The sequence below is a fragment of the Corvus kubaryi genome, unplaced genomic scaffold, assembly GCF_017639235.1.
Source record: "Corvus kubaryi isolate FWS band 111438036 unplaced genomic scaffold, C.kubaryi_AGA036_p1.0 138, whole genome shotgun sequence".
NCBI lineage: Eukaryota > Metazoa > Chordata > Aves > Passeriformes > Corvidae > Corvus > Corvus kubaryi.
Window position 1 is genome coordinate 20,310,648 of NW_024580672.1, and position 12,455 is coordinate 20,323,102.

The 12,455-nt window shown below is 42.4% G+C and overlaps 1 protein-coding gene across 2 annotated transcripts in view; it reads left to right on the top strand.

Annotated features, from left to right (window-relative positions):
* Positions 1–12,455, top strand: part of LOC121660275 (phospholysine phosphohistidine inorganic pyrophosphate phosphatase) — a 72,732-nt gene that overhangs the window by 11,125 nt on the left and 49,152 nt on the right. For both annotated transcript variants that reach the window (XM_042019541.1, XM_042019542.1), the window contains exons 2-6: positions 306–493; positions 733–886; positions 3,005–3,068; positions 3,944–4,036; positions 10,269–10,360. In XM_042019541.1, the coding sequence (XP_041875475.1) occupies positions 306–493; positions 733–886; positions 3,005–3,068; positions 3,944–4,036; positions 10,269–10,360 (591 nt within the window). The remainder of the gene's footprint in view (positions 1–305; positions 494–732; positions 887–3,004; positions 3,069–3,943; positions 4,037–10,268; positions 10,361–12,455) is intronic.

The window sequence follows — 12,455 nt, forward strand, 5'->3', positions numbered from 1 at the left end:
ACCTGTAAACATTTACTAATGAATCCCTTGAAGTGCCAGATTTTTTCAGGATTACCCACCAAGTAACAGCACAGGGGTTTTGTGAGAGATTTAATGATAAGTGTAAGGGGATCTACCGCAGTGTTGATAAAACATCATTGAACTACCTGGCAGCTGCAGCACCCAGAGTCAGGATTTCAGCTGCATCTGGTTACGGCAAAGGATCCTGCTGCTGGTTTGGAATATCTTCACCTTTTTCGCAGAACTGACACTCTCATCTCATTTTTCTTTGTCTCCTTAACCCCTCTGCTGCTGTTCCTCCACAGGATCAAAGCCTCTGGGCTGAAGCTGCAGCTCTGCACCAACGAAACCCAAGCAACCCGGGAGAATTTCGTGAGGAAGCTGCGGGCCATGGGCTTCGACGTCTCGGTGGCCGAAGTGACGGCGCCCGCGCCGGCCGCCTGTCGCCTGCTGAAGGAGCGTGGCCTGAGGCCACACCTGCTGGTGCACGATGGTGGGACAGCACTGCAGGGACACAGGGAGGGAGGGAGGGGAAATGCTCTGTTTTCCTCTTTGCTTTAGGATGGACGAATAGGTGTCTGAAGGGCGCTTGATTCAGAGCAGGATTTATTTATTTATTCATATATCGTCATGAGTGAAGGGAAACACAAATCTGGGGAAATTACGTCGCTTCCATGGGATCTGCAATGGTGAGGGATTTGTGATTTTGTGGTTTTTTTCCTCCTTCTGTAGATCTTATCCCTGAGTTTGCTGAGATTGATAAGACAAACCCGAACTGCGTGGTTCTTGGAGATGCGGCAGAAAACTTCACCTATGCAAACCTTAATAAGGCTTTCCAACTTCTGATTGGGATGGAGAAGCCTGTTTTGATCTCCCTTGGAAAAGGGTGAGTTAAGCTCTGTCTCTGTCTGAAGTCTCTGCATTTTTTAATAATATCTTTAATGAAGGCCAAAAAACAATGTGAGCACTCACAGTACCAATTTTTCAGTTTTTAATCTGTGTGCCTCTGCTGAGAGCCTGATCTGATCAGGATCTGTCAATGAAGAGGACTTTTGTTGCTTTAAGAGAGCCTCAAAACCTCATAAGAATGGAGAGTTTGGGTTTTGGTGTGTGGCCCCCAAGTGAGTGAGTATTTAGTATCTCAGAGGTGAGAACTGTTGGTTTAACTGCTGCCTGTAGCCACGTGTTCCTCTCTGAACTGAATATAAATGATTTTTCATAGTGAAAGAAACAGATTTCAAGCAGGAAGTTATTAATTCCTGTGCTGAATAATGACAAATCCCAACAGCCTCCAAGGAGTTACTCTTATCTGTTGTGTGATGCATGGGTTTAAAGGAGACTGTGCATATTTATCTTGGGGAAAGTGCAGTGACAACTTTGCTCAGTGGTTCAATAGACTGTAATGGGCATGAAAACCCTTCCTAGTTTGTGGGTTATTGATCCAGCAGGGGAGAACTTATCAGTGGGAAGGAGCAGTTAAATTCACTGTGTTGCCTTACCTGACACTCATGCTCTAATCCTCCAACAGGGCTGAAAAATCCTTACTGTTTCTCAGAAGGATGAGGAGAAAATGTTCAGCCAACAGGAGAATGGCTAATGTACATAAAATAAAAAAAATAATCAAATTTTGTGTTGTGTAATACCATATTTCAAAACTAAATATAGAATCAACCTTTGTTTAGGAACTGCATTGTGATCAATGCAAAAATGCCTTTGTACCCTGTGCATGTAAAAGTATTTGGTCATTCATTAATATAAACAGCTCTTTTTTGTTACTTTTATGAAATATTATTTTTCATTTAAAAAAATAAAGATTTTGGGATATTCAGAGCTCAGTTTTCACCAAGAGCATATTGTTTTTTAATGGCTGATCATTGAGGTAGCATGAATACAAGTTCTCTGGTGAGTTCTTCAACTCAAAGGAGGGAGATTATAAATTGTGAGAATTGTTCTCCTGCCTGGAGAAGCCTCGTTGATGCAAAGGGCCACGTACAAAACCCAGCTTCATTCTTAACCTGCAGAACCAGCACGACTGGGTGGACCTTAGCGAGGTGCCTGCCTTGGGCCAGCAGGTTGGTTTTGGGAGAAGTTTTAGTTCATTCCATAGAAAACAAAAGTGTCAGAGTCACTGAAGCAGAATGCCCTGCTCCTGGAAATGGAGTGATTTACATTTAGCATCTGTTTTGGGCTGAGAGTGGGAATTGGCTTTGTAATTTCTTCTGTCATGCCACTGTCAGAAAATTAAGCTGTTTACGCCAGACTATAGAAGGTTAATGGCTGTTCTAGCAAAGGTCAAGTGGTCATTTTAAAGGAAGGCTATGCTGAATAATCGAAAATGGCAGAAGGATAAGGCATAAAATCTTAGCTGACTGCTCATCCTACCTTTTTTTCCTGTTGTATGGAAACCTATCTTTGCTCTGCTCGGAGCTTGGAAGACCTGTGTGAATGTGAATTGCTATTCCAGAAAAACTCTCTGAAGATACCTTCTAATTCCATGAGCTTCATGGCAACGGGAGCATTTTTAGGAGGAACAAAATTCAGCTTGGAGGGCTTTCTTAGCCCTGATAAACAGGCTTTCCTTGTGTTGGGGGCTGAGACAGCAGTGATGATCCTGTTTGGGGTCTCCTTGCAGACACAGCGAAGGGTCACAGCTGCTGGTTGGTGCCAGCCCTCATCTTTTACCTGCCAGGGGGTCTCTGTCACTGTGCAATAAAATGCAGCCCAGTCCATCCTGGTCTAAGCACACTGAAATCCCTTTGAACCACTGAAGTTGTTCCCAGATGGGTTTCTGGTCTGGGATCCTTCCCCTAAGCGTTGCATGGTCCTGAGCCTGTCCTTTCCTTAACTCCTGGTGTTAAACCAAGGCCTGGGATTTTCTGATTACTTGACTTTTTATGCAGCCATATGGACACCTATAAAGGCCCAGAAATAATAAAATGTGGTTTCTTTGTCTTTAACTGCCAGCGTTTTCATTTCATGGGAACTTTATCACTTTCATTTCCAGACGCTACTATAAAGAAACCGATGGTCTGAAACTTGATGTTGGAGCATATATGAAGGCATTAGAGGTATTTTATAGCTTGAATTATGCTTACTCGCCCTGTGCACCTTGTTAAAAGAGCAACTGGGATAAATATGGGTCATCTTCTGTAATTACTCACCTTGGTGGAGGGAGTTTCCACACATTGAAACTCATTTGCTGCGTTCTAAAGATGGGCGGATTCATTTATTTTCTGCCTTTGTTCCTTTTTTGGTTTAAATTTGTTTTACTCAAAATGTGAACTTTTTCCATTGTGGTGCCTTTAATGCAAGTGAGGCCCTTGAAAGGAGGAATCAGAAAAGAGAAAAGTGGAATATTGTGTGCAGGATACCCAGGAAAAACCTTCAGGTCCACGTTACCTGCTAAGCTCTTACTTGTCTAGGAACAAGCCAGAAACAATTTTTTTCAACATAGCACTGATATTTAGTTGCAGGAAAATGTAACTTCTAAAATCTCCTTTTTCAAATGGAACTTCTCAAAACCCAGATTTGAAACTCAGTTTTTCACTTGAATCATTAAAATTATATCAGGGGGTTGAAGAAATCCTGTAAATCTTTTAGGGCCCTCCAGTGCATTTGATAGTTTTATATAAAGGATATTTGCTGTAAGAGTGATGCTTTTAACAAAATGAGCAGTACTGGAACTGGGTTTGAAGATTACTCAGTGATGGAGAACGTGAAAGATTTGTACCTTGAAGTGTTTCAAGAGCATTTTCTCCCCTGCCAGAGAACTTCAAACACTTCTGTTATCCAAATTCTCTGATATTTACCTTCACCTGCTAATCCATTGTGTTATTTAAGGGCAAAAATCCATAATCACAAAGGTTTTATAACTGGAGTTTATAGAGTCGAACAAATCCTTTTCTGATCAGCGTTTTTTGTGTTTCTCTCTTTTTTTCCCCAGTATGCTTGTGATATCCAAGCTGAGGTTGTGGGGAAACCAGCAAAAAGGTTTTTTGAGTCAGCCCTGGCAGAGCTGGGAGTTCCACCGGAGCAGGTAAGGTTGAGGTGCCATGACCACGGGCTGTGCTGTGTATTTGTGCTCACTGGTGCTTTTTCCTGCTTTGCTATAACTTTGAAAAGTTACAAAAGAGGCTGAAGGAGAATGTGACCAGGACTCAATGCCTGCCAGAGGCAACAGAGGTGCCCCAGTGTCTGGCAGTCTGCTTGGAGGCTGCAGGGTGGTGGGATTGATCCCAAAATGTCATTTATTTCCTGTGCTGTCACGCTGACTACCTTTTTTTTTTTTTAGTAAAAGGGAAAGGCAGAAGTAAAATATTTTGTAATTTTGGTGAATGGGAAGCACTGACTGACCCCAAACCTCCTCCTGTATTCCTGCCTTTCCAGAAACATGCTGAATGTGTCGTGCTTCCTCAGTACAGCCCATTTTTCCCCTCTCTCTAGTTGTTCCCAGCTCCTCTTTATTGATTTGTTGTTCTGTCACACAGCACGTAAGGATGGGTATGAGAAGACTCACAAACAGCAGTGAATTACAACACAATAATTCCATCAGGGGGGTTTGGGTGACATTATAAACAACAGGAGCAAAGTTTGGGTGGCTTGTAGGTCCCTGGAGCCTGGAGATGAAATTATGGCCCTGTAATTCAGAGTGTGCTTGGGTTTTGCTTTATTACAGAGTGGGGAGATGGAAAAGACCTAGTGGGCCATCTAATCCATCTCCTTCCCCATGCAGGAATGTTCCCTGCTCCACGGTTATTAATGTTTTGTCCAGAGTAGTTTTCAGAGAGCTGAACAACTGTCAGCACCCTGGGGGTGGTGTTCAACCCAGTGGGTTTTGTGGGAAGGCAGCTTTTCCTGAGATTTATCAGGATATTTCCCTTCTAAACTGCATCTCCTTATTTCTAGTTTTATTCTAGTTAACAACCAAAATAACTGCTTGCCTTCCTGAATATTTTCTCCATCCAGTTATCTCCAGACTTGTTATCATTGCAGGAGTTGTTTTTCACTTAAACTGTGTGGTTTAGCTCTGCTGCTTCCCTTCATTCAGTCCCCCTGCTTTCTTCTGTACTCCCTTCAGTCTGTCCATATTTTCCCAGGAACAAGATAGCCCAGTCTGGACTATCCCTGGAATATCCCAGGTGCAGCCACAGCAGTCATTCAATCCATTCATCCAACCAGCAAACCCCAAAATCCTTTTCAGACTCAGAGTAGCATTGGAAGAAAAACTATCTGGAGAAAAAAAAAGAACAAAAAAACCCACAAGCCACAGAACTCAGCCCTTGGATACCTTGTGTAAATCACACAAATACAGGTTTGTGTGTCCTCTCAGAGTTGATTGGGGTGCAGGAGTAGGAGGGAAGGTGTTACTGCTGAGTTTTTCCCTTTTCCATAGGCAGGGAGGTGCAGTTTCCTCAGACACTTTTTCCCAGCTCAGGGACTGCCAGGACCACTGAGGGAAGGCAGCATTACAGGGATGCAACACCAGAACTCCTGTCTCTAAATCCTTGCCCCAGGAAACAAATCTGATGGAATGCATCACCAGGCTGGCAAAAATGGTCCCATAGGATGAGCCCCAGTGAGTGGTTCCCATCAGCTTCAGGAGGATTTGTTTTGGGTACAGAAAAGCAGGAATTATCCCAGGAGAGATAATTTACTCATTCTCTGCTTTTGCCATGGTGCTACTAGTGCCTATCTTTGTATTTTGTCAGAGTTTTGGCTTTTTTTTTCTAATGTGGGTATAGTATTTTATACTCAGAGAGATTGGAGATGAAGGAAGTGTGTGCCAAACCAAGGAGTGCAGCAGACATCACTGGATAATGGCACCAGTCACTTCATGCTTTCTACCATGGAAAAAATAATCCACACTGCTGGAGTTAAAGCCTGCATCATGATTTACACGTGTGTAGGAGGAACAAATTACAGCCAAGCAAACTGCCTTAATTCTGACATCTTTTCCTAACTTTTGAGTGCTTGACCTTGCAACTTTAATGTACTTTTGGAGAAGGATTTGCAGGTTGGTTTAGTTCATGGTACCTGGTAATAAAACCTCGGTATATTCACTTCAGTAAGTTCCTGTAATGCACTGCATTCCATTTTAATCTGCATTTGTAGTGACATGACAGGGGCTGGTTTTACTTGCCTTTGCTTTTACGAAATGTTTATTCCAATAATTTATTCCACCTGTGGAATGCATTTAATCCATGCCATCATTAAACCATTTTAGATGAGCTATGCTTTTGAAAACATATTACAATTTTCTTTCACTTGGCTTTTAATGAAAAATACCTTTTTAATAAAGCTGTCTCACCACAGTAATTTGAGACAGTGGCAATTCTGAAATTCCTCAAGCTGCTTTAATCAATAAAGTTATCAGCAGTCGTTTCCCTTGATAACTGCTTCTTACTGGGACCCTGACTTTGCCTTCTGCTGCTGAGATGTTTTCAGCCTGCACTTAGAATAAGAGGAACTCCCCAAAGTCCAATTTTCATTTTAACCTTTCCTCAATGGCCTAGAAATAACAGATTGCCAGTATTACTTTAATAGATTGGAAATTCAAACCTCTTAGAGGTAACCAGACCTATCTGACAATTCAGTACTATGACAAAGAATAACACATCTTAAAGGTTACTGAAATGCCTAATTCATGTATTTTAAGGCAGCTGTAACAGTGGATGATTTTTACAGCTTTACAATAAAACCTAAATAATGTTAAGGTTCTGGTAGTTTTATATAATCATAAAAAGTTCTCTCTGTAGCAAATTATCCTGTTTTAATGGGAGTTATGGCAGGTCGTGCTGGAGTCCATAAACTACTGGTAGTTCAGCAATTCCCATTCCTGCCACCTGCAAGTCTCAGGTGGGAGTTAGTGGTGCATGAGAGCAGAGGGAGGTCACCTGGGGGTGGCACAGGGGACCTGCTCCTGTGCCAATGTCCCCTCCTTGCTCACCAGTCACAATGGGGCAAGATCTTCCATCCCAAAATAAAAGTGGCCAAGGGAAGTTTCAAGCTTCAGTCCAGCTGAAAGCTCAGTGAGAGCTGTCTGGCCCTGCACCTTTGGAGTTCTAAGACAGAAACAAGATTAAAATTAGCAGTAATGTGGGATCCTGAAGCCTGGGAGATTATTCCTTGGGCTAAGGAGAACAGGGAGAAAAGTAAATCTGTTGTACTTCTTGTGTGAAGGGGTTTAATACATTAATCAAGGTTTGGTGTATAAGCTTTATCTCTTTATAGTCCTGGTACATTTAGCTTGATTAAGGTTATTAAATCTGTAGCAAAAAATCTGTTTAGGCATAAATATGTCTGACTCTGGAAGCATTCTCTGTGCTAGATATTCTGGTGGAGTTAGCACACTGCCTTCTGTGCATCTCTCTGTTTGCATCCTCCATGGGCTCCAGCCTCCAAAACATCTGAGCTTGTCCTGGTAAACACTGCCCTGCAACACAAGCAGGGCTGGGCAAATCAGGGTGTTCTCATCCTTCTCCCTCCTTCATTTCCTTACTCTGTGATTCCTTTTCTGATCAGACATTTTTCTGTGATCAGTTAATGAATGCTGAAACTCTGCAGACAAAAACTACCTGAGGTTCCCCCTCAGCACCCCAAGAGCATCTCTAAAGATTTATTAGTTTTGGCTGCTCACCTCACTGCAGCTCTGGGTCTGTGGCACAGGCAGCAGCAGTGGCATTGCTGACTGTGGGGATTATGTTTTGCCTTCCCACCCCTAAATTCTTGGAGGTCATGTTCATCTCCTGTGTTCTCACTGCCCCTTTGGGCTGAGTCTGATGGGGACCTTTGAGAGCAGTGTTTTCACATGTGCTTTATTTACTGTGTGTGTACAACCACACACCACCTCTCACCAGCTCAGGGAAATAGAAATTACACCCATCCTCATTCTTTGATGATTTGTCTTAAAACCCGGAGAGACTCACTGCATTTTTCCCCTTCTTTTTAGTTAATTTGTAACCAATCTAAAAAAGAAACTTCTGCAGAAGGCTTGAGCAGATTAATGGTGTGATCCCTGTGTAAAATGTGAACACGAATGGAGATCTTTTAATTCCTGCTTTCAGTGGGTATGTGACCTTTCAGTTTTATATCTTTCTCTCTCTTCTTACCATATTGCAGTCAGAGAGGAAGTTAAACCCAGGTTTGACAGGTAGAGTTTTTTTATTTCCCTTGACAGCACACCTTTTGACCTCTATCTTCTTGCCAATGATTTTTTAAATCCTAAATGATTTGGGAATAATTGCTCCTCCTTTAGTGATTATTGCCCTTCACCGATAGTAAATCTGTGAAATCCCTGGGGGCTGGAGCACATTTCTGTATGCGTGTGCCACAAGCTGGCCTGGACAGGCATCGCTGCTCAGCTGCAGCTGCACTTCCAGAGCCACCAGTCTTGCAGGAAAACTTCCCTGGATGGGGTAAAATACAGTCCTGGCAAGCTGGAAAGTGCTTAGTGGGCTGCCCTGCTCTGCCCTTTCCCCTGGTCAGGGGAAATTCTTTTTAGGGTTATGAGGACACAGGACTGAAATTGTCTTTGCTTCAGAAATCTCATCCTGAATGTCAGGATTCGGGCTGAGCAAGGGCATGCAGGTGGTGCAGCTCTGTTGCCTCTCACCCTCAGGGAGGTGGTGGAAGGAATTTTGGAAGAAAAGGGGGTTATAATCTCTTAAAGCCAATGGTTGACAATGATTAAATATCCTGGAGCAGCTTGGGGGGAACTGGTGATGGTGGTTGGCTGGGGGTGGTGTTGCCAGGTTCTCTGTATGCAACGGTGGGATGATTCTCTTTTCCTTATCCACATTTACATGCTTTATTTACTAATTACTTAAATGTAACCCATCATTTTCTCCCCATTTTGTGCTGGATTGCTGGTTTGGAAGAGTAGTAAGGAAAGGTGAACTATGTACAGGAGAAGCTACACGTTTGTAGCTCAGTTTGGTTTATGAATTCTCTCAGAAAATTTGGGTCTATCCTGCGATCTCCTTTACATGCTCAGTAATATGTGGGAGAAGATCCTGTTGCAATTAGAAAATTCATAAAAATAGTTCTGGAGGTTTAGTATTTTTATTCTTCCTCAGTATGTGTTTAGCCCTGCCCAGCAGATCAGAGCTGGGGGAGCGATGGAAATTCAGGCAGGAATGTCTGGAGTTGGAAGGTGCTGTGGTTGTGAAAGCCAGGCAGTTAAATTTATGAAGCAAAAGGCTGATTCATCAAGATGAAAATCAAATAGTTAAAGATGCAACTAATTTTGTTTTGGCTAAAATTCAACTTTGATACGAAAGGTGCAAAAATCTCATTGATAAACCACATTGCAGACTTTCAGATCTGTGCTTCCCCAGTTTTAGGTGCTGCCTCTGTTCTCTGCAGAATAATCCAGTACACCTTTGGGAGGTGTAAAGCTGATTTTTTTGATCATTAATGGACAATCACTGTTTTGTGCATATACTGGGTTTTGTTGAAACTATAAAATGGCATCCCCCAAGCATTTTAAGTTTGAAGAATAAAATAAATGTGGTAATTTGTGATGCAGGTTGATAAGCACTTGAAATTTTGTCGATGTGATTGTCAACAGAAAGGACCCCTTGGTTGATACATTCTGATCTAATAAATATCTGTATCAGAGGCAGGAAGGTGCTTTTTGCACTCTGTTTTTATCAAACACCAGACAAATCTTAGCACAAGCAGTTACTTCTTTGGTAATCTACTCACTTTTGTTTATTAATATTTGCATGTACTTAAGCTGATGGTAACACAAGCCATGCTAGGCCTGTACACATCGTGTCATATTATGCAAAAATGAAGAAATTCCATTTTACAGTGACTTCCCAAATTTCTATATCTACCTGAGAACAGGTTGGGATCAAGCTCTCAGTGATTACAAGCTTAAGCTTTTGACTGGCCTGTAGAACACCAGATTTAAGAAGCTAAGCTTAATTTAAGCTGCTTGGAGCGTAGCAGGAACGGATTGTTAGGAACAGAAGAAGCCTAACTTCATAAAACTCACCATTTTCTTTGAACTGTGCCCAAAATCCCTTTGATTTCTGTGATTGATTACAAATTGTGCAGGTGTGTGCTGTGCCAGTATATTGCTGGAGGAGCTCTGGCATGAATTACCCTCAAGGTAGGATGACTTTTAATCAATACGATGACAATATTATCTTGTTTAATTTGTCCGATGGCAGCATTAAACCTCAAATCAAGCTGTTTGTTATGTCAGGGGAGGGTGACAAATGGCAGAAATGAACTTTTCCTGTATTTCACTGTCCTGACAGGCCATCATGATCGGGGATGACATCGTGAGTGATGTCGGGGGAGCCCAGCAGTGCGGGATGAGAGCGCTGCAGGTGCGGACCGGCAAGTACAGGTCAGTGCCCACCCTGCACATCCAAACCAGAGCCACAAGGCCAGGTTTTTTCCATGCCTTTTCCAGATCCTTTCCCCTTGGTGTCAATGTCTTGCATTTATTGTCTGCACAAGCACCTCCTCGTGCAGCAGAGGCTTGGGTGGATGGTGATACTTTCTTTCGGGAAAACGCTGTGTGAAAGTGGCAGGAAGGGGAAGACAAGAGTGTCTTTGATCTTTTGAAGAAATATTTTCTGCCAAATTACTGATGTATTTTTTTCATCACAGCCCATAGACTGGTGTATTTCCTGGGGTTTGCTTATTTTTTTTCCTGCTGCTGCATGAAAGCGTTGTACACTTGATATAAGATGTGCGTGAAACCCGTGGCAGGGTTAGGGTTATAAAATTAGACTGTTGACTCAGCCATCCTGGGGGGTCATCTCTCACAGCTTTAGGAAGGGCTCCATATGTCTGCTCTTCCCTCCAGACACATATTCAGCACTGAGGTGTCTGAAACACAAGAGCTGCTTCCCCAGCTCTCACAAGAGTGCAGGATCCTGCTGCAGGGTCACTCATCTCTCCAAACAGCCCTGCAAACCCTTCCCTTGCAGGTGTCCCCATGATCCTGAGCTCTCACTGAGCTGTCACAAGTCCAGCTGCTGAGGAGGGCCCCGAGTGCACCTCTAACCAGGCAATGACCCAGTGCTGAGCAGGTGCCTGGGCCAGGTTAGGTTTGAGGGCAGCTCAAGGTGACTCCAAATGCAGTGCAGACATCTGTCCCACTGTTTGACATTCTGATCCCAACACCCAAAATCTCCTTTAACCATCTCCTCTTATCCTTAACTGTGCCTCCTTGTAGTATGGTTCAGCCACACCCTTTGTCATCTGATGTCATTTGTATTTTCACAGTTTTTCTTCACTTTCAAATACTGAGACTGTAAAAGAGGGATGCTCCTTTGGGGAGAGATACAGCACATGAAAGTCATGCTTGCCATAAACTGTCTAAAAAGTTATTTTGTTCATTTTCAAGTCAATCTGCTCCTCGATTTTCTTTTTTAGTTTGTATAAGGTGATAAAATAATACCCAGTGCCTTAATTATAATGGACCAGTAAGTGATGGTTTCTGAGGAAAAAAAGTCAGGTACAAGGGTATTGTATTTTCTATAATTTTAAGATAGTACATCTAAAAATCACATATGTATCTGAATAAAGCTTGGAAAATATCAAATATTAAAGAAGCAATTATATAGTTTGTGCTTTTGGGATTATTTGTATCTAATCTTTGTAGTCTCAGGACCTAGACTTGATGATCCCTTCCAACTCAGGACTTTCTGTGATTCTAATCCCCTTAGTTTCCTAATGGAGGAAATAAGGACTCAGTGGTTGATTTTATTCTGATATTAATGGGGTCACTTGGCAAATCCACATTTCGTTGCCACACAGATTCAGGTGCCAGTGAAGAAGGTATCTTTGCACACAAAGGTGAATTAGATCTTTGCTACTGACCAGAGCTCTCCTGTTCCATACTTTGCCCATCATAAAGTATGCCCCAGGTGATGCCACAGCCACGCTGTTCAAGCAGCTGACATAAACTCTGTGTACACACACACATAAATATGTATAATCATATGCTAGAAAAACATTTTCTTGTATCAAGTCGTGAGTCATGATTTCACAGCTGAAGGGGAGTCAGCAGCTGTTCTAGATGGGGAACAAAGATTGTTTTCCACTGTTGTGTTTCCTGTTTCAATGTGTGGTTGGTGTTTTCTCAACTCGTGTGTATTGCAGAGCAGTGAAATACAGATGAGTGTCTCTCTCAATTCCCCATGTGGTGCCAGGCCTGCTGTCAACAACTGGGAGTAAAATGAAATAACTCCTGTTTGCCAGGAGAGGTCAGAGGTGTATCTATATTTTTAAGAGTGGCTTATTTAGTACACTTAGAAAATCAAGACACACAGTGAGAAGAGACAGACAAAACCCCAAGTGACTGGCAGGATAAATTAAAAATAAATAAAATATGTTTTTTTGGTGGTGGGGTTAGTTTAAAGTTTGATACATAAGATCATATATAGGTTCTGTCTTCCCCTTTAGTCCTTGCTGACACAGAGCTCTGTGCT